Consider the following 20264-nt stretch of genomic DNA (forward strand, 5'->3'; position numbering starts at 1 on the left):
ATGGCAATTCCCATCACTGCTAGTACCACACTCTCATTATCCGCAACAGATGTACCTTTAGCAACCCAAGCGTCGAAGCTAAACTAGCTTTTCACCTCATCTCAAAGATGCATTCGTTCATTACAACTATAACATATCATTGATTTCATTCGTTGTATCTTGCAATGCCTGTCTGGATGTTGTAGATTCATCCAACGAATGCCATATCCAGAGAGCTAGATCCATAACAGTCCTGCATGCTTGGCCTCGAATGGGTCCCAAATATGAGCAGTTACATGCGTTAGTATCTATAAAATTCCAGAATATTACTCGAGAGTGCATTTAATGCAAATAATTAATGCCAAGCTGTTCATTTGGTAATTGAAGCAGCGTTTAGCTTGGAGACGAAGCTGCGTTTCAATAAATGATGGCTACTACTATTGTTGAGTCGTGTGGGTTGAACACTTGGTGCAATTAGCTATCTTTTGCTCCTTTTTCTTCTTTCTCTTACTTTTTTTTTTAATCTTTTATACAACTCGTTTGGCATATGAAATACTGGAGTCAAGAAAGAGGAGGCCTTGCACGAGCAGTGCTTGCGGCCTTGACCGTATTTACACTCCTGACAACAGTGTTGGCTGATGAACACGACCATGTGGTAAGTGTGCTGTTGATACGCTTGATCAATTCTAACGAGCAGCCAGTATAAAGAAGGCGATGAAGTGGTGGTTTGGATGAATACAGTGGGGCCCTTGAACAACAGGCAGGAAACATACCCCTATTTTCAATTACCATTTTGCCATGGTCCACACTCTTTGGAACATCATCACGAGACATTAGGCGAAGCATTGCAAGGCATGGATCTGGTGAATTCTGGCATCCCAATCACCTATTTGAGTAAGCGCTTATTTGATAGCAGAAAGAACAAGGCGATTAAACAAGCTGTGTAGAAACCGAAGCCAATCAGCTGTACTGCAAGGAGACATTGGATGCAAAAGATATTGATGTCTTGCGTTATGCAGTGGATAATCAATATTGGTATACCATGTTTATTGGTATGACATCAGGGCACGAAATGCATATGCAATGTACTGACTGCTCCGTATTAGATGATTTACCAGTGAGTGGCACGGTGGGAAGAGATGAAAGTGCAGACGAGCCTATGGATCCTCATTTTAAGCCGCTCTATGTCTATACCCACAAGAGCTTCACCTTTGAATATAACAGAAATCAAGTAGGGGAGATGCGTGTTGCATGCAAAATGACACTAATGGCTCTACTCGGATAGATTATCTCTGTCAGCCTACAACACGCCAATCCTGTTGAACTCAAATACAATCAGAAATCACTGGAATTGAGCTTTACATACTCGGTAGATTGGAATCCAACAGATGTTGCATATGAAGATCGTTTTGACAGCTTATTGGAGACTGATTTCTTTGAACACAAGGTGAGCAGTTGCATTTTATGGGGAAGTTTTTCTGGCGCTGGATCCAACAAGAATTCATCACCTAGGTTCATTGGCTGTCTATATTCAGCTCCTTTATGATGGTTCTGTTCTTGACTGGCCTTGTGTCTGTGATTTTGCTGAGAACAGTGAAGCGTGATTTCACACGATATGACCGCGAAGAAGGTCTTACGGATTTCGTGAGTATAGAAACAGGATAGTAGACATGCTTTGTTACTGATCCATGTGCGTGGATGTAGGACAGAGATTTAGGAGATGAATATGGCTGGAAGCAAGTGCATGGCGATGTGTTTCGTCAACCTCCACGCTTGATGCTCTTGTCAGCTTTGATGGGTACTGGATCTCAGCTTGTTATTCTTAGTGGTGTAGTAATTCTGTACACTATTCTGGGCGATTTGTATGCTGAGCGTGCAACCATTTTGACAGCTACCATCTTTTTGTATGCATTGACATCATTTGTAGCAGGATACACCAGCGCAAGATATTATACTCGATATGGTGGTAAGGACTGGGTCAAAACGGTGGTCATGACAGCTAGTTTATGGCCTGGTGCTGTTTCCTTGATTGGCGGTTTCATCAATATGTTGGCAATCTACTACTCAAGCTCTCGTGCCATTTCGTTCTATACGCTGTTATCCGTTGTTGCATTATGGGTCTTTCTGTGTTTCCCCTTGACATTGCTGGGTACAATTGTAGGCCGTAACTGGGGCAGTCAAGTTGATTTCCCTTGCAGAGTCAACCCTATTCCTCGCCCTATCCCTGAAAAGGTGTGGTATGCTGAACCATTGATGATAGTCGCTTTGGGTGGCATCTTGCCATTTGGGTCCATTTTTATTGAGATATACTTTATCTTTACCTCCTTCTGGACCTACAAGATTTATTACGTCTATGGCTTTATGTTTTTAGTGTTTATCATTCTATTAACTGTGAGTGCCTGCGTTGCCATTGTGAGTACATACTTTTTGTTGAACTCGGAGGATCACAGATGGTAAGTGTTGGATGCACGGAGTAAGGAAGAGACCCGCCTCAATAAAGGACTCTTTAGGCACTGGATAAGCTTCATGACATGTGCGTCTACTGCCGGCTACATTTACCTGTATTCCGTATACTACTTTATGGTCAAGACAAAGTAAGTCGTATAGTGGCAAGTGTGACAAATGACATCTAATATCAGAGCAGAATGACAGGCATGTTCCAGACTAGTTTCTACTTTGGCTATACCGCAATCCTCTCCTTGGGCATGTTCTGTATGTTGGGCTTCACCGGCCATTCGGCAGCAAGTCAGTTTGTACGTAAAATTTACCAAAATGTCAAGATTGATTAAGACTGCATTCAATTCATAATAAAAACGAACAACTTGTCCTATTGAACGTCTAACGACAAACAAACCCAGGGACTCTCAGCCTAGAGGCATTGGTCAATCACTCTGCAAATCAGAATCAATCAAGCATGATACGAGCATTAAAAAGACTGGTGTTCAAACATCCATCATGAAAATCTTTTTTCTTTCTTGATTTCAACAGAATATACATGTCTGATACTGCTGCTACTGCAAACATTGAAAGCGCAGATGCCCCTTCTTACTCGTTCTCATCTTTGCAGCAATGGCAGGTAGCTTTTATATACGCTTTTTCAGCTACATTCAACCCACATCAGGAAGTGTCTCCTCAATACTATAAATTGCCCTCCTTTACGCCTCAGGTAAATCTATATGTCTTTTTGCCGTAAGCTGCCGTGCTCACTAGAATGGCGTAGGATCTGGAAGACGAAATACAAAAGCAGGAGAGTGAATTAATACACCAGATCATTTGTGCTTGCATAGGCAACATCCTCAATCGTAATAAACCCGTAGAGTATGTATGTCGACGTTACCTGTTCATCACTGCAAAAACTCAATGCATCATTCATTGCAATAGATCATTCAAGAACTCCCTACAGCAGCTTATTACTGACAAAATGAAGACATTTGACATTGACTTGGAATCGAATCCATTGCTGAAACAAAACTACAATGCGCTCCCTATCGATATCAAGGTAAGCCTGTCAAGGCCAGAATCGAATGAGAACCCAGACGCGTATCCATTATTGATTTGCACCAAAAGCTGTATATATTATATTCACTAGTAGAATGGCAATTGCAAGATAGCTCAGCAGTGAAACTCATCGTGGACACTTACAATTTACAGGATGGTTTGACAGCTGCCAACCCCATCATTGCTCGTTCTGTGGGCACAGATTCCAAGAAGCGTACATATTGGCAATTTGGAGGTAAATGAAACAGGAGTGGGCTAGGAATCGCTGAATGCTGATTGTGTGCGCTCATTAGACTCGCCGTGGATTTGGCGTGAAACCAACAGCACGAAATCTCTGTCTCAATGGGAGACATTGTGTAGAAACCGTCAGGATTTAGAGCAACTAGTAGACAGTTTCTCAGGAACGACATCTAGATTAGAAAAGGCCCTTATCAAGACGATCACGGAAGAAATCTATGACATTGCAGACAAGGAGGAGCAGAAAAAATTACGCAAAGAGAGGGCTGAAATGCGAAAATTAATACCAGTAGAAGTATCCATCACACCCACCACACTTAGATCTAGAGGAAATCGAAGTCAACGAGTGCATTACAACTTTGATGACATTTATGGCATTGACGAAGACGAGTATAACGAAACTAATGACGATGATGATTTTGTGGATGAGGATGAGAACAGAGCAGCGCCAGATACACCAAGAAGACAAAGATCAAAACAACAGGCGTCTCCACCGAGACCTCCCCCTACGAGATGGAGCAGCCGTTTGAGTAGAGGGGCAGCACCAACAACAACAAGAGACGATCATGAGAAGACGTCAGTGGAATTCATGGAAGTCGATGCGCAAAGTGTAGAGACCATGGACACAACCCTACTTCCTTCAGAGCAAATTAACGGTATGGACACATCGAGATCGCCAAGTCTTATGGATACGACTCCCAGTCAAAGTCCTATGCAAGCTGTTTCAAATGTGCATGGTGTGATGAGCGTCAATGATATCTTGAATCCTCAGGGTGCTCATGATTAAGCTTTCTGACTGTGTTTAAGTCGAGTCAAGATATACACTGTATATAAGGATTTATTTAGAGCATTTACACATTCATTGTATTTCAATTAAAGATTGCCATACATACCTCTTTTGCTTCCGCCGTACCTCTTTGTTTGATACCTATGTGAATGTGCTAGTACGTATACATTGTAGTTTGGGGTGTTGGTATGATGGGATCAATAGCATTCTATTGATTTTCGTCAAGCTCCGGATTTTGCAGTTTATGCTTGATAAAAATCAACTTGCGGGTACAGGGAGTCATGCAGTACCTAGGTAATGTTTGGAAGGGTTGTGAGCTATTATGAGTAAAAGTACCCTATTGTTCAGTCATATCACATCAAAAGAGAATAATAGCCCTCTTACACAGCTTTAAGTTATGGATCTAACTCTCCTGCAATGCCCCACATCCGCATCAATGCAGCAGCTTATATACAAGTTTATAACATACTTGTATTCCCTCTGAATACTCAAAACTATGCAAAATTCAGCAAAAAATTGGATGCATTTGAGCCGCGTTTTCTCGCGTTCAAGGCCGTTTTAGATGGTCAGAATAGCAACAAACAATTGCTCTCGTCTAGGAGTTACTTCCTGACACCTTTGCTCAACTTTTTTGAGGACCAAAAAAAAACATGGCGAAAAATCGATCAAAAAGCATGAGGTACCCCTCATGGTTTTCATCAAAAATCAAACGATCGCGTTTTTCGCCTTGAAAATAAAGACTTTTGCTATGGTATATCTTGAATCAAAATGTTTCTATCGATCCAACGGAGTTCCTGAAATCATCTTTGTGGGACTTTGATATGCAAAATTTCGACTTTTTGGCCAGAAACCGCTTTTCATATTTTCGTAAACTACTCAATAAGTTTATCCACATCATCCATCTTATTTGGTACCATTGGATGCTCCTTGAAAAGTACTCTAGAAAAGCATAAGGGAGTATTGAATGATTGTTACACTTTATATAGTCAAATCTATCAAAATATATCAATCAAGTCGAAATTTAGTCAAAAGTGACGAATGGAAATAGAGAATGCAATCGAAAATTTAATTGGGTTTGGCAGCTGGCAGTAGCAGTGCCTGTTTAACGTTGAAAGTAATCGATAGTCTTAAAAATGATATGAAGATAAATGCAGACCAAAGAGGTACTGCAAATTAATTTAGCCACACTGTATGGCTGCTGTTGAGCAATTGGCATATTGTTTTAGTAATGGTTGTAAAATATTCATTCCAAATGCAGATGCTCATGCAATATGTTGGTTGTGAATACCAAGTGGGTACACTGTTCGATTTAATGCAGCCCACCTCTCTCATTCCATGGCATCCACCACACTCTATAGGTATCCATTATGGAGTACACCTGATATAATTGTTGAATTTAGCCAACCAATTTGAGATTAGTGCAGGATGGGCCATCATCCTTTCATTTTATCTGAGCGTCAGTAGCCTCCTGCTGTAATTGCTGCGGTGTTGTTAATGTTGCGCTATGGGAGAATTCAACCGACTCAATGACAAAATGCAACATAAACGGAAGGATCATGACCTCCACCAAACAAACGACATTATCCCAGAATAAAGCTTATACGTTTAAAGCACCATTACATAGTGCCTGTATTACAAATAAATACGCACCACAATCCAATATGGAAGAAAACGACGATCAAATTCCTAATTCAACAAGCAAATGTTTTACCCATCGAGCTCCATTTAACTTTTTGTGAAACCACTCCATACCTTTGATATATAAAAAAAATATTTTGAGCCAAGAACTCTCTTTTTCTTCTTTCTGTGTTCCCCTTTATACTTTGATAAAAAAAAAAAAAATGAGTGAACGTGAACATTTGTTGCCTCATCACGGCCAAGAGGAAGAGGACCTGACCTTCATGTCATCCTTCAAGCATACACTCTCCTCTTCCAAGATTAACTGGCTCTTGGTGTTTGTTCCTATCGCCATCATCTTTTCTGGTGCTTCAGACACTGTTGTCTTTTCATTGAATTTCATTGCCATTATCCCACTCGCCAAGCTCCTTGGTTTTGGTAAGTCTCACATGATGCAGTGTATTTGTATGTGTACACCAACACATTTCACAGCTACCGAGGAAATTGCACTTAGATCTGGTTCTGTTATTGGCTCTGTAAGTGATGGAAATCAATACCAGAGTGCATGTTGGCTAACATTTGAAACCGCTCACTAGCTTTTGAACGCTACATTTGGTAATGCAGTTGAGCTTATTCTTGGCATGATTGCTTTGAAGGAAGGATTAGTGCGTGTCGTTCAAGGTAACGCTAGAAATAAGGGGGTATTATTTAATTTAGAAATTCATCATTTTACTGCTTAGCTTCTATTTTGGGTTCTATTTTGTCAAACATTCTCCTCGTAAGTGTGTAACGGATGGCGATATGGAGTGTTCATGGCGTGTTGATTGTTCAATATAGGTTCTTGGCTGTTGTTTCTTGTTGGGTGGTATTGGTCGTTCCGAGCAATCTTTCAACGCTACTGGTAAGATTTGCCATGTATACATCTTGTGTAAGGGTAACTGATATATTACATCACTTTACATTAGCTGCACAAACCTCCACTTCTCTCTTGGGCCTTACTGCTCTCTCTTTGTTGATTCCTGCTGCTTTCAGCGCAACTGCTGCTCATACAACTGAAGTCGATACGGGTATCGTCAATCTCAGTCATGGTACTGCCATCATTCTCTTGGTCATCTATGTCTTGTATTTGGTCTTCCAACTCAAGACTCACTCCGAGTTGTTTGAAGATGAAGCTGATGAGGAAGAGAAGCCTCACACCACGCTTGCTTTCTCTGTTATTTCGTAAGTCCAAAGGTGATGTGTTATAGCCTAGTAAGCTGATGATACCACTCTAGTTTGTTGGTCATTGCTGGTTTCATTGCTATTCATGCTGAAAGTCTTGTGGGCGCGTAAGTTGATTAAAGTCAATGTTACACTTGCATCTACTCATTTCCTCTCTATCTCTCTCTCTTTTAATTTAGTATTGAAGGTGTGGTTGAGGCTTGGGGCTTGAACGAAACCTTTGTGGGTCTCATCATCTTGCCTATTGTCGGAAAGTAAGTCTCGTTTGGAGGATTTCGACTACATGGATACTAAACATTTACTCAAACCAGTGCTGCTGAACATGTCAGCTCTGTCACGTTTGCTATGAAGAACAAGATGAACTTGTGTATCGGTATTGCCATCTCTTCTTCTCTTCAAATTGGCCTTTTGGTCTCCCCTGTGCTCGTCTTGACTGGCTGGGTAATTGATGTCCCCATGACATTCTTTTTCGAGATCTTTGAAACTGTTGTCTTGTTCTCCAGTGTTTTGGTTGTCAACTACCTCATTGCTGATGGCAAATCCAACTGGCTCGAAGGTGCCTTGCTCTTGGCTTGTTATGCCATTGTTGCATTAGCATTCTTCTATCATCCCATTGTTTAAAAGAATTGTGTCATTTTCATTGAATAAACCTTTGATCTCTTCAAGTGTCGAGCTCTAATCCATTTGACCCTGAGCACCCGCCTTCACCTTCAGCCACGCTTGACACTCACCTGTAAACAATTGGATGCCAGATCAAACGTTGCTTGTCAATCAGCTACATTTCGATGATATTTGGATCGCTTTTGCTGCAACAAACGGCAGCAACATGTCTTGATATCCTATGGCCATGTATATGGTGGTAATGTAAAGCTCTCTCATGTCCATGTTCATGTATAATACGACTCCATGTTGCCATATACCATGTAACCTGAAAAAAAAGGTGACGGCTCCATGATAGCTTTCAAAAAAAAAAAAAAATTAGTATGCAAAATTGGATTCAACGCGTAGACCGTGTGTCCTCTCTCTCTCTCTCTCTCTCTCTCTTTCTCCCTTTATTCAATTCACACATACACTGATATTGGACATCACCACTTTTATACATTGATTCAATATTAGTACACAGTCGAACACTAATCCAATCATACAATAAAAGGTTATGCCACCCGTAGTTCAAGCACAAGGTGTTCCTGTGCCCTATGCACATCAGAGAGCATTAATACCTGCAACGAGAATGGAGTTCCCTACTCAACGTCTGTGGGCATTCTCAATATTCGTCTTATTACAAGCTCTCAAGGTTGCCGACTTTTGGAGAGCCTACATGGCTGCTTATCCCGAACAGCATGGCAGCTCCCTGCTTAAGTGGTGGTTCATTGATATCATCTACTTGTTCGCTCTGTACTTTGCTCAAATCCCTTGGCTGCAGTTCAGTCTGCTCAAGACGCTGCTACTTGGTGTCTTCCTATGCTGGCTTGATGTGCTTGTCTTTACTATTCCCATTGTAAGTTAAGCACACATGCCATCCCATGTCCATAACTAATGTATTATATAGTACGGCTTTGGCTTTGTGTTGTTTAGAGGCATCTTTGGCGAAGCTGCTATCAAGAAGGTCATCGTATCCAGAGGCCAGCTTGCCAATGTCAACAAGATTGTTCACAACTCGTCGCATATTTTGGGTGCTCATACTTTGCACATCCTTCCCTATGGGTAAGCACAGCAAAGGATGTATCTTGCAGCACCAGCTAACAACCCCCTCTTTTCATGTAGTACTGCCAAATTGAACCCGAGTGATGAAGTATACTGTTTATCGACAAACGAAATTGGAAAGAAAGACATTTATATACCCATCATTCTGAACAACACAACGCCTCAATCCATCTTCGTTTCTCGTCTTGATTTTGACACTGGCCTGACCACAGTCAATGAACACACTGGCAAGAATATCCAGAGAGCAACTGAAATCAATCACGCAAAGGAAGGTGTCGAGTACTATTACATTCGCATCAGAAAACCAGGCGCTTACAAAATCGATCAAATCGTTTCAAAGCAAGGTGTCAGCATTCGCCTTGACAACAAGCAAGCTTTCGTCTTCACCTGTCCTTACGCTCATATCAAGCCTGTGCCAGCCACAGATTACTGTACTGGGGATACAGAGAATTTGCAGTTCCAAGTGATGGGTGTTCCTCCACTCGATGTATATTACACCAGAAAAATGGACGACGGCAATCACGTAAAGAAGCTCGAGCTCAACAGAATTCAACCCGATGACTTTGAATCGCCTTTACTACGTCGCATCAATGGCCCCAAGACAATTGAGCCTTCACTCTTTAGCATCAAGCCTGATTCAGATTACTCATGGGCTGCTGTCAAGGAGCTCCATATCAACCTCAATCTCACACTGGAAACCGCCTCCAAACAAGAGTATCAATTATCCAAAGTGAGAGATGGTGCAGGAAATGAAGTCGATTTGTCCAACTTGGCATCGCGATCCTTGCAAGTGCATCGTCGCCCTGCTGTCAACTTTGGCTGCAGTCAAAAGGAGCCCATCAACCTTCTTGTCGGTGAAAAGTCGATTCATTTGCCTCTGGATGTCCAAGGCTCTGGTCCATTCCACTTGGAATATAAGTTTGCTGGTGCTGCTGACCAAGCGTTCAAGGCCAAATTGAAGCCCCATGAAAAGTCTATCCAAGTATCTACTCCCGGTGAATACAGCCTTGTCTCCATCAGCGACAAGTTCTGTCAAGGTGAAGTGAAATTCCCCTCCTCCTGTCTTGTTGCTCAACCCCAGCCTCCTGCTGTCAAACTCCACCATACTGCTATTCCATCTGAATGTGCTGGTGACAACGAGATTGGCATGAAGTTTGTTGCTGAACTGGTGGGTGCTCCTCCCTACACTCTGGAATACACCGTTATCAAGCACAGTGGTCGCGCAAAGCAGGTTGTTGATCGTAAACGTGAAGTCATTGATCGCTCTCGTCACATTTTCTCGTACTTACCGAGCAGCAGTGGTGAATACACGTATGAATTTACCACAGTGGACGATCGTCACTACAAAAAGCGCTCTCTCAACATCCCTCCCATCAAGCAAGTGGTCCATCCTCAACCTGACGCCAAATTCAGGGCCAAAAACCGTCGTGTTCGTACCTGTCTCAATGAGGATTTGACTGTGGATGTAGATTTGCGAGGTACACCACCCTTCAAGTTGAAGTGGACTGTGGGCGATCAAAAGTATGGTGATTACATTGAAGACGAGATTTACACCATGAAGTTGCCTCCATTCGATGTTGCTGGTCAGCATATCGTCTCTTTGGTCAACATCACCGATGCCAATGGCTGTACCAAGGAACTGGAAGCTCGTGACTACACTGTGGATGTGCGTCGTGATCGTCCTACTGCTTTCTTCTTGACTGACAATGAACCCGTGCGCACTGTGGAGGTCACCGAAGGCTCCTCTGTTCAACTCCCCATTGGCTTAACCGGTGAAGGCCCATGGACAGTGTCTTACTACAATGTTGAAATGGGCGAACGCAGCTTGGTCACACGTCGCTTTGACAACGCCAATGCTGAAATTGAAGTGAGACATGCCGGTCATTACGATCTCTTGAGAGTGGACGATGCCATCTGCAGTGGCGATGTGTTGAAGCCCCAATATTTGGTCAAGTGGTTGGACAAACCCTCGCTATCTATTCCCAAGGATCAAGCCATTGATATAGGTCGCAACATCTTTGAACGTGGTGCTGTATGCCAACATGCCAGTGACTCTCTCGATATCGAATTCAACGGCAGTGGACCCTTCTACTGTCTCTACAAGGAGTACCGTGCTTCCATTGGTGGCATCCGCTCTCATTACCTTGGTCAAGACGAAATCACTGCTGGTAGCAAGCGAGTCCATTTGCCTCTCAAAACGCGCGAAGCCGGAAAGTATCGCTATGTCTTTGAGAAGATTGCTGATCAACATTACACGAATCCTTTCAGCATTGACAAATTGGAGGTGCATCAAATTGTCCACGCTACGCCTACTGTCAAGTTCTCCAAGTCTCGCAGAGACCGTACCTTGTGTGTTGGCGAAACACTGGGCAGCATTGATATGGATCCCATCTATCTTGAATTCACGGGTGTTGCTCCCTTCAAGGCCGAGGTGCATGTTCGTTTGGAGTCTGAAAAGTATGGTCGCATTCATCAGATTGAATCCAGCACCACCAAGTACAAGTTGAATTTGGATGACGAGCTCAAGGTTGCCGGCAATTACAAGATTTCACTCAAGAGCGTGGATGATGCTAATGGATGTGGTACTGAGGTGACTGACAGCGAGACGATTAACGTCAAAGCACTGGAAATTGCAACCATCTCGTCTATTGACACCTGTGATGATGTATGTGTTGGTGATAGTATTGATTACAGTCTCTTTGGCGTTGGGCCCTTCACTGTACAATATCTCTTTAACGGCAGAAACGAAATCGCGAAAGCCCATTCATCCAAGCTTTCCTTGCTGGCCGATAAACCTGGTAACATCACTGTTGTTTCTGTTGGTGATCAAAGAAACAAGTGCAAGTCGTACCCCAAGAATCTAACAAAGCAAATCCATGAAATCCCATCCTCCTATGTCAGTGGTGGCAAGAACGTGGTGGAAAGCGTCGAAGAAGGTAATGAGCTTTGCTATTATAATATGAAGATGCACTGTTGTACTGATATTTACACTCGTTATAGGTGATATGGTGGATGTTACAATTGATCTCATCGGTGTCCCTCCTTTCGATTTTGAATGGCGTAGATATCAACTCGTGTGGGATGATCGTACCAACCAACATCAGAAGGGCGCTGTTTTAGAAAGCCATAATGTGTATAATCAAAAGGAACATCAGTACATTATTCGCACTTCAACTGAAGGCATTATAGAGGTATGTTATATGTTGACTGGTCAATCCATGCTGGGCTTACTAACCAATTTGTTCCAATAGCTTGCTAGTATCAAAGATCGCTACTGTCAATATCCCATTTAAATATTTCTATACATATAACGTAAATAAACAATTTTTTTTTTACAAGTTTCACCATAGTCGTGTAGAGCAATGAATGGGCGATAGCAATCAGGATAATCTCTTCTTTCAAAGTCAATGTACAGTTTCCAGTGCTTTTATACCTTTTGAAGCTTGCTTGTTAACTGTATTTTTATTTCAAATGTTGCAATACCACCTTGGATCTGTTAGTCTCTATTTGTGGATGTGGGTGCAACAGTGACAAGGCTATGCAAGCTTCTGGTCGTGGCTAGCCCTTTTTCATCATCTCTTCTTCTTTTACAAAATCAATACCATTTGAGCCACGATTTAGGAAGTCAGTTTGATACAATATCTATAGGGTATGCTTGCTTCAAGTTGATTATTCAACACAAACAGACATGCACTGTGCGTGGTATATTCCCCAAACCATACAGATAAAATTCACTGCTGCAATGCATACATGAAACTAGGTTATTCCTCTCAGAGAGTGGCTGTGGATTCGATTGTGCATCTTCTACGTCTTCCTTGCTCTGTAAAAAGGACTATTCTCATATGGACTACCATCAAAAATCCATAAAATGTATTTAAACGCATCCTTCATTCGTTCATTGGTCAAATGTTCGATAGCTTCTACTATAATTTTGGAAGAATAAAATTCCTTTTGAGTACTATCACTGAAACCAGGCCAAAACTCCTACCAAAAGAAGCTTCCTGCCGTTTGTCAGGTTTTTTTTTTTTTTTTTTTTTTTTTCATGCCTACAGCGATAGGGTCACTGAAGCTGAATCTGTGTGAGTGTGCGTATAATACGCTTTAGGAAGCAGACCGAAGCTTCTAATTTTTTTTCACCTCCCCCTTTTTTTTTCTTTCTTTTTTTTTTTTTTTTTTTTTTTTTTTTTTTTTTTTTTTTTTTTTTGCAACTTGACTTGAAGAATATCCCAACCTTTCCTTTACTCTCTTTGTAATATTGAATGCTCTATGGATGAATCTGTTTCCTACCACTTTGCAACTGTCAAGCAGAGACGAGAAAATAGACACGAAATGTAAAAGAAAACAGGGCATTTAAAATTTTGCTGATTTTAACAGTTGATTGAATAGCGATTACCAACTAACGTTGAGGCAGCAACCCAAGCAATCCAGAATGTGTGGTGTTGGGGAGAAAGGTAGAGTGAGAAGACGCTCTTGAAAAAATGCAAGACTAATTGAACACATGCAATTAGCTGACAGAAGACCCATTGATCCTCCTCGTAAGTAATTAAACAGCAAGGATTTACGCAGTAGCAATTAACACTACACTAGCTATTGTTCAGCTGAAAGTCATCGATGCCAAGCTGCCATCAGCAGAGAAAAAGTAACTACAGTCGTTACCAACACCTACTACATTCGTACTGATTCAATCGTCTAGTGCCTATTTGCAGAATCCATATTATTTCATGTACGCTTCGCTCATGGCAGCTGATTTGGACGAGGAATTGCATCTGTTGAGAGACGGAAAGACACGCAGTACAACAGGATCAGTTGTGTCATCATTATATCATCTCAAGGACATTGATAATACGGATGCAGGCTTCTTTGTTTTTCCAGATTTATCAGTGAGAATGGAGGGAAGCTATAGATTGAAATTGAGTTTGTTTGAAATCATCGGTAAAGAGGTGTTCCATTGCAGATCCATTATATCTAAAAAGTTTTTTGTGTATTCTGCAAAAAAGTAAGTCTAGTGATGTGGCAGAAAAAGGGTTGATATGCTGACAGGGGCGGGATATTCTCTAGGTTTCCTGGAATGGAGGAATCCACATTTTTGTCCAGATCATTTGCAGATCAAGGGCTCAAGATTCGCATTAGAAAAGAATTACGACAGAGGAGAAAGTTGAGCAAAATCAGTGATACAGAGGACAAAGATGCCAATAGCTCCGTCACGCCATCACCAACCTCGACAATCAACAGCAAAAAGGCAAAGACGTACAAAGGGACCAGCGATGAATCGCCACCAACGCCAGGCGGCATGTCTTCATCCAACTCCAATGTGACCACATCCACTGCCTCTATTACAACACCCACGCCGCCCACTGCAACAGTCAATTCTCATTACAGGGTTGATTTGCCTCCGAATCCCACAAGATATATATCGTATAGCTCCAAGCAGCAGCCAGATGCGTGGTCTTCATCGCCACAATCCTCATCGTCAGTGGGCTCAAATACAAATCGATACTATGCACAAGAAGAAAGCAGTAATGCAAATGTGGATCGTGTGCAGCAGCAGCAACAACCATCGCCTTACTTTGTACATTCAGATCCATATCACTCTCATTCAAAAGCATCTTTAAAGTATCCGTTACCCACAGCACCATCACATCCTCCTCCTCCTCCTCCTCCTCCTCCTCCTCCTCCTCCTTCTTCTTCTTCTTCTTCACAGCATGAACCGCAACTCATGTCGTTTAATAATCATAGTGGATCGCGGATGAATCCCCCTCCCTTGTTCTACTACTCATCCAGTTACCCCAATTCGTCGTTACCACCACCACCACCATCACCATCTCAGCTCACATCTACACAGCAACAGCAACAGCAACAACATTATTCACAGCAACTGCCTCCACCTCCCTCTTCACATCCCTCACAACATTGGCCACCACCGCCTTGACGCCCTTCAGTGCACAAATGGATTGGTTTTAGCAGTCCATTTCAAAAAAAAAGACAAAAAAAAAAAAAAGACAAAATGCCCATATCTCTACTTTTCATATTACTACTAGAGCTTTTTTTCTTCCTTTCTTGCATATATGCAATTGTCGCTTGAATGAAGAAAAAGTTTCCCTACCATGTAAATTTATCATTAATAAATAAAAATAGCTTTAGTTTGCTAACTACAATGACTTGGTCTAGTTGCTAGGACTAACCTGGAACAAGGAGCACACATCCAACATGGAGAATGTGTATTGTTACTGTGGCAAAGGCATGAAAGAGTAGGTCAAATAGACGCATTACACAACATGCAACTCACACACGCAGCACAGCAACCAGCCCATGCTACAGTGCGATCAATGCAAGCAGTGGTTCCATCGCAGCTGCATCAAATGTCTGCCGAAACCACTGTTGTTTGGAGACACATTTGGCGTTTTTCGCTGCTCTGTATGCAACCAAGCGCCCGAGACATTCCAGCGAAAGCCCTCTAGCTGGATTACCATCGTTCATCTCGTCATCTACAACCTGATTAGAAACGCTCAATTAGATAATGCCAAAAAGCCCAAAAAGGACAGACGAGATCATTTCTACTTTCGATGGAAGGAGGATGTGTGTGCATTCATTGACGATTACTGGGATTATCTCTGTCCTGAGAAGCAGCGCACATCAGCTTGGCACAACACTATTGCAAGCGTACTATCAACACACAGCAACATTTTCTTATCCGGCTTTGAAAAGTTCAAGCAAAGTGGTAACCAGCAAGTCAGCATTTGACGAATGATACATTTACTAAGCTTTCTTCCTTTTTTTTTTTTTTTTTTATGTTACGCAGCATGGTGGACATTGCAGAAGATAGAGCCTCCTACGGCATCAACGGCAAACGACAAAAAAGCACATACCCGGGTGAAACCAACGCTAAGGAAGCCGTTAAAGAGATCATCAGTTCAAATGGACGAAAAGAGCTTACCGGCCACCAAGAAAAAGAAGGCCAAAGCAGCACCCGTCGAATCAGATGGGGATAATGACTTGATGGATTTGAGCTCACTGTCAGAGCTGTCGTCTGCTGAAGAATCCCTGTCTGATTTTGAGGATACAAAGGTAAAGAAGGAGCCCAGTCAGGAACCAACATTACCACCTACAGATAAAGAGGCTGTATCTTCGCCAGTATCATCAGTAGCCAGAGAGTCCATGGATGAGGAAACACCAACTGCATCAACAGAACCTGTGCGAGCCAAGGAGACAACGCCTGTCATCAAGGCAGAGCTTACCAGTGCTCTGCGCGATGATTCCTTTGATCCAAATACACCACCCACATCTACAGCTGCACCTACACCTACACCATCCGCACTACCTACATCATCCAATATACCCAACACACCATCTCAGTCTGCAGCCAGCACACACAACAACAGCAACATCAACAACAGCACTTCCAACCCCACACTCTCGCCACAAGACGAATGGCTACTACTGCAAAAACTAGAGCACTCATCCAAAAAACTTCCGCCAGCAGCGTGTAGATATAAGCGTAAACTAGGCGTGCGTCGTCTGAAACGCAACTTGGGCATCAAACTCTTTGACATGGACAGCCAACTTATTCACCTACTACGTATGCCAAACCATGCATTAGAGCCTATCCCCAAGGACACGACTATTCAGCCAGCATCCAATCAACAGCAAGTAGAGCAACAGCAGGACAATCAACTCTTACTAGACAAGATTACATGGACACCGTACACATCTTCATTTGCCTCGCGATTGTTTGGCTCTATTCGACAGAAAAACACCTTGACTCGAGATGAGCCATGGCTATCGTCCTGGAATGGCCGTAAATTACGGCCATTTATACGTCGCGATTTCCAAAACAAGCCCAAACGCATGTTGTTGATGGGCCAGATCAAGGCGTGTAATGGAAAGCCGCACAAGAAAGGCCAAGAGGAACCTTCTGGCGTTGTGCCTGGAGAGAGCATCGATTACGTCTACTTTCAAAAGGAGCATTTGCAGCAGGTAAACATGTTGCTGAGTCGATCTTTCTGGGAGGGCGTCGATGTGTCTGAATCATTGCTGTTTCCTGAATTCAGCATTGTTGCCCTGTACAAGCGGCGAGTGATTGGATGTGCCTTCATGACACCAGAAGCCTACATCACTTATTTTGCTGTAGAACCTGGATGGACAAATGCCAGTATAGGACAGTTTATGCTCTATCACTTGTTCCAGACAGCCATCTCCAAGGACATCACATTGCATGTATCAGCCAACAACAATGCTATGGTAAAGTCTCTTGTAGGTAGATTTGAACACGTATACTGACCTTCCCTGTAGATTCTCTATCAAAAGTTTGGCTTCAAGCCAGAGGAGTTTATTGTCAATTTCTATGACAAGTATCTTCCAACAGACAGCGTGTTTAGTAAAAACGCCTTTTTTTTGAGATTGAGAAGATAATTTTTCTATTGTGTGCAATAAATTTTTTTGACTTTAAAGAGTGTGTTCATTGCAGGTGCTCATGATGTATGGGCCAGATGCGTGTACCACTGGAATTGTTTGTAACTTGATCTGCCGTTCCATGTAGTCGATTGAGGCGATGAGAGCTGACCCGTACAAATGTACTCCAATGCCTGTTTGATGGTTAATTTGGCCGTGCCATTTGACTTGATTTTCAAGGAGATCATCCTTCTATCTGTATTTTCATTTGCTGAAAAGCTCAATACTTGAACCTGCATCAATTGAACCCTAATTGTATTGACAGTTTAATCCAATCACATCCTACATTTGAATGCTTGACAGATGAATCTATTAAAAGAAGAATGAATATGGACATGAGTGAGTATATATAACTCGATAAAAAAAAAAGCACTTTGAATTCGCTGAAAACCTTCAACAAAAGGCTCATGGGCTAGAGCCTCAAGGCATTGATCGATTTGAATGCAAATATAGCCACTTGGCAGCTGCCGTATGCCCCTTTGTCAATCATTGCACCATACTAGATCATGCAAAAAAAAAAAAAAAAAAAAAAAAAAAAAAAAAAAAAAACTTGTTATAAAGGTGCCATAAGGGCTTTATAACATCATTGTTCTATGCTATGTAAATAAATAAATAAACAATAAATTAACACCTAAAGTTGATCTACTCTCTCACCCTTTCTTTCTTTCTCTTTTAATTTTATCATTACTGCTACAGTAAATAATGGATACTGACACCACTACAAAACCACACCCAGAAAAGAGCATCCCCAGCATGACAGCATTCTCTATCATGTTTGTCAGCATTGGTATGTCATGCTTCATATGGCAATCAATCACAGCAGGGCAAATGTTCTACAAAGCAAGAAAACCCATCATAGGCCTTGTATTTGCTCAAGCTACCTTAGGCATCGTGGTTACGTTTGTCACCCTACTCACCTCATTAACTCCAGACTTTGATTGCACCTTTGTAAGTGGCAACTCTTATAGCAACTTGAGCTAATACTAAACGTTTCTGTGTACAGCGTCTGCTATTTTCAGTCGTAGGTGTCAATGTTGCCGACATATCGCTGCAATTTGTGCTGTTGTGGAAAGCTTATTTGGGTAACAATCGATCCAAACTGATTCTGGGCGTTGGCTGTATACCACTGGCAGCCATTGCAGCCTTTATCATTGCCAACATGACTTTTGGAAGGTCCATATCAGAGCAAGGTGTTGGATTATGCGATACAGATTATCGTAAGTAGCTCTGTTGAACACAATTAGCTACGGTTAACTCACATTTGACATGACATAGCCACATACATTGTGATTGCAAAGGCTGCCATTGATTGTATATCAAACACATTCTTGTCTAGCTGCTTTGTGCTAGTTATTTACAGACATTACCGTATCTTGGGAAGCAGCATTCAAAAGACACTGATCACAGAAGGCCTTATCTACTGGTAAGTGCATCATCTTGTGCTGCTTGACCTTAAGTATTGACCAAATTCAATAGTTTTGGTGTATGTTTGTCAAACATTCTCACTGGTATCTTGATGGCAAAGACTGTGTTAGGTGGCAGCACACCCATCTTGTATACAATTGACTGTAAGTGTATCAAAATTAGATACTTGAATGTTTACTAACTTCAGTCAACAGGGTATCTTGCTTCCTACCTCATCATAAAACAGCTTGAATCTCGCCATAAGCATACTGGATTGAAAGAAGATGAAGACGAAGAGGAGGATGATAGTAGCTCAAGCATAGCTTCAAAGTGCGACAGTCAATCCTATCGACGACACGGCGACGAAGAACGTGCAGCTCAAGACAACATTGACTCATTTCACAACAAAGCCAGAGATACATACTATCAGTCTATTGATGGAACAGTGGTTGCATCCATAACTGCTGCAAGCACACCTCATCATTCATATCTGGAAGGAGATGATGGAAAACTGTGCCCCTTGCCGAGTTTGCCTCCATTCGAAAAGAAGATTTGCGATTATACAAGGAAGAATTCTGCAACACAGTTACTAGAAGAAAACGACACGACAATTGAAGCTCTAGCTGTACGCGAAATTGCACCGGAATCACTAAAAATAGCAAACCCTAGAGCCACAGACGAGAAATAACGTCGCTAGCATCACCCTCTTTATTTATTCCTTAATATTACTAGCCACTCAATTGTAATCATCACCATTATCATCACACACCAAGCTTATATAGAGTAAAAAAAAAAAAAAAAAAAAAAATGAAAAAAGCTGCAGAAAAATAGTAGATTACAAATGTCGTATTACGAATAGTGTGATTAAGGTTATCTGATGGAAACAATAGACATACAAGACAAGCGAATCAAAACCTGAGAAGTTGATTGTAAATTTGCTAAAATTTGGTATGAGATGCCTTTCTGGATAGATTTTGCATAGCCAGTTAGGATGATTGCAGGATCGCATGTACAAATGCTATTCAAAGAGCCTCTATTTTCTTCAATGAGCATTTTAAGTGAAGGCATTGCAAAATTATACATACTGTCATCCGAGAAAGCATGCTCCAACGCTATAGCAAGCATTGCCCTTTATTAATCTACTTTCCTGTTATGTTTCAATATGCAAGAAGTCAAGGCTGCAGCTTGTGTTTGTAAGCGCTTGATGATAAACATGATGAGGCCATGAGTCACTTGTTCTTTATCAGATTTGATCAAAATCAGATAACGGATATATTCAATTGAAAGATGAAACTTGGTTAACGGTAAATATAAACTTTAAAAGCTTTAAAGATAGGCCCTATCGTGTGCATGTTTGGTGTGTCCATGT

General features: G+C 41.8%; 7 protein-coding genes across 7 annotated transcripts; all 7 read left to right on the forward strand.

The window, feature by feature from the left end:
- Positions 1-526: 526 nt before the first annotated feature.
- On the forward strand, positions 527-2768 carry ERT1_4 (Transcriptional regulator of nonfermentable carbon utilization; the record flags this gene model as incomplete). The annotated part of the gene is made up of 9 exons (XM_064827348.1): positions 527-634; positions 681-873; positions 927-1031; positions 1086-1210; positions 1265-1426; positions 1492-1623; positions 1684-2432; positions 2490-2573; positions 2624-2768. The coding sequence occupies 9 exons, from the start codon at positions 527-529 to the stop codon at positions 2766-2768; spliced, it is 1803 nt and encodes a 600-aa protein (XP_064676610.1).
- Positions 2769-2974: 206 nt separating this feature from the next.
- ATC70_008095 (uncharacterized protein) lies at positions 2975-4501 on the forward strand (the record flags this gene model as incomplete). Its single annotated transcript, XM_064827349.1, has 5 exons — positions 2975-3145; positions 3200-3297; positions 3361-3478; positions 3547-3712; positions 3771-4501. The coding sequence occupies 5 exons, from the start codon at positions 2975-2977 to the stop codon at positions 4499-4501; spliced, it is 1284 nt and encodes a 427-aa protein (XP_064676611.1).
- Positions 4502-6342: 1841 nt separating this feature from the next.
- On the forward strand, positions 6343-7960 carry ATC70_008096 (L-type lectin-like domain-containing protein; the record flags this gene model as incomplete). Its single annotated transcript, XM_064827350.1, has 9 exons — positions 6343-6556; positions 6611-6654; positions 6715-6799; positions 6859-6896; positions 6956-7019; positions 7084-7339; positions 7393-7446; positions 7519-7593; positions 7651-7960. The coding sequence occupies 9 exons, from the start codon at positions 6343-6345 to the stop codon at positions 7958-7960; spliced, it is 1140 nt and encodes a 379-aa protein (XP_064676612.1).
- A 535-nt stretch (positions 7961-8495) lies between these two features.
- CAP2 (F-actin-capping protein subunit beta) lies at positions 8496-12336 on the forward strand (the record flags this gene model as incomplete). The annotated part of the gene is made up of 5 exons (XM_064827351.1): positions 8496-8837; positions 8889-9043; positions 9104-11979; positions 12044-12234; positions 12295-12336. 5 exons carry the CDS (start codon positions 8496-8498, stop codon positions 12334-12336), a joined length of 3606 nt encoding a protein of 1201 aa, XP_064676613.1.
- A 973-nt stretch (positions 12337-13309) lies between these two features.
- On the forward strand, positions 13310-14972 carry ATC70_008098 (uncharacterized protein; the record flags this gene model as incomplete). The annotated part of the gene is made up of 6 exons (XM_064827352.1): positions 13310-13374; positions 13430-13494; positions 13552-13578; positions 13631-13682; positions 13737-14039; positions 14102-14972. The coding sequence occupies 6 exons, from the start codon at positions 13310-13312 to the stop codon at positions 14970-14972; spliced, it is 1383 nt and encodes a 460-aa protein (XP_064676614.1).
- A 153-nt stretch (positions 14973-15125) lies between these two features.
- On the forward strand, positions 15126-17452 carry ATC70_008099 (uncharacterized protein; the record flags this gene model as incomplete). Its single annotated transcript, XM_064827353.1, has 5 exons — positions 15126-15149; positions 15212-15291; positions 15343-15761; positions 15843-17281; positions 17333-17452. 5 exons carry the CDS (start codon positions 15126-15128, stop codon positions 17450-17452), a joined length of 2082 nt encoding a protein of 693 aa, XP_064676615.1.
- A 741-nt stretch (positions 17453-18193) lies between these two features.
- On the forward strand, positions 18194-19583 carry ATC70_008100 (uncharacterized protein; the record flags this gene model as incomplete). Its single annotated transcript, XM_064827354.1, has 5 exons — positions 18194-18439; positions 18495-18708; positions 18767-18914; positions 18968-19059; positions 19111-19583. 5 exons carry the CDS (start codon positions 18194-18196, stop codon positions 19581-19583), a joined length of 1173 nt encoding a protein of 390 aa, XP_064676616.1.
- Between the last annotated feature and the right edge of the window lie 681 nt (positions 19584-20264).

This window comes from Mucor velutinosus (genome assembly GCF_035048745.1).
Source record: "Mucor velutinosus strain NIH1002 chromosome Unknown tig00001557, whole genome shotgun sequence".
Taxonomy (NCBI): Eukaryota; Fungi; Mucoromycota; class Mucoromycetes; order Mucorales; family Mucoraceae; genus Mucor; species Mucor velutinosus.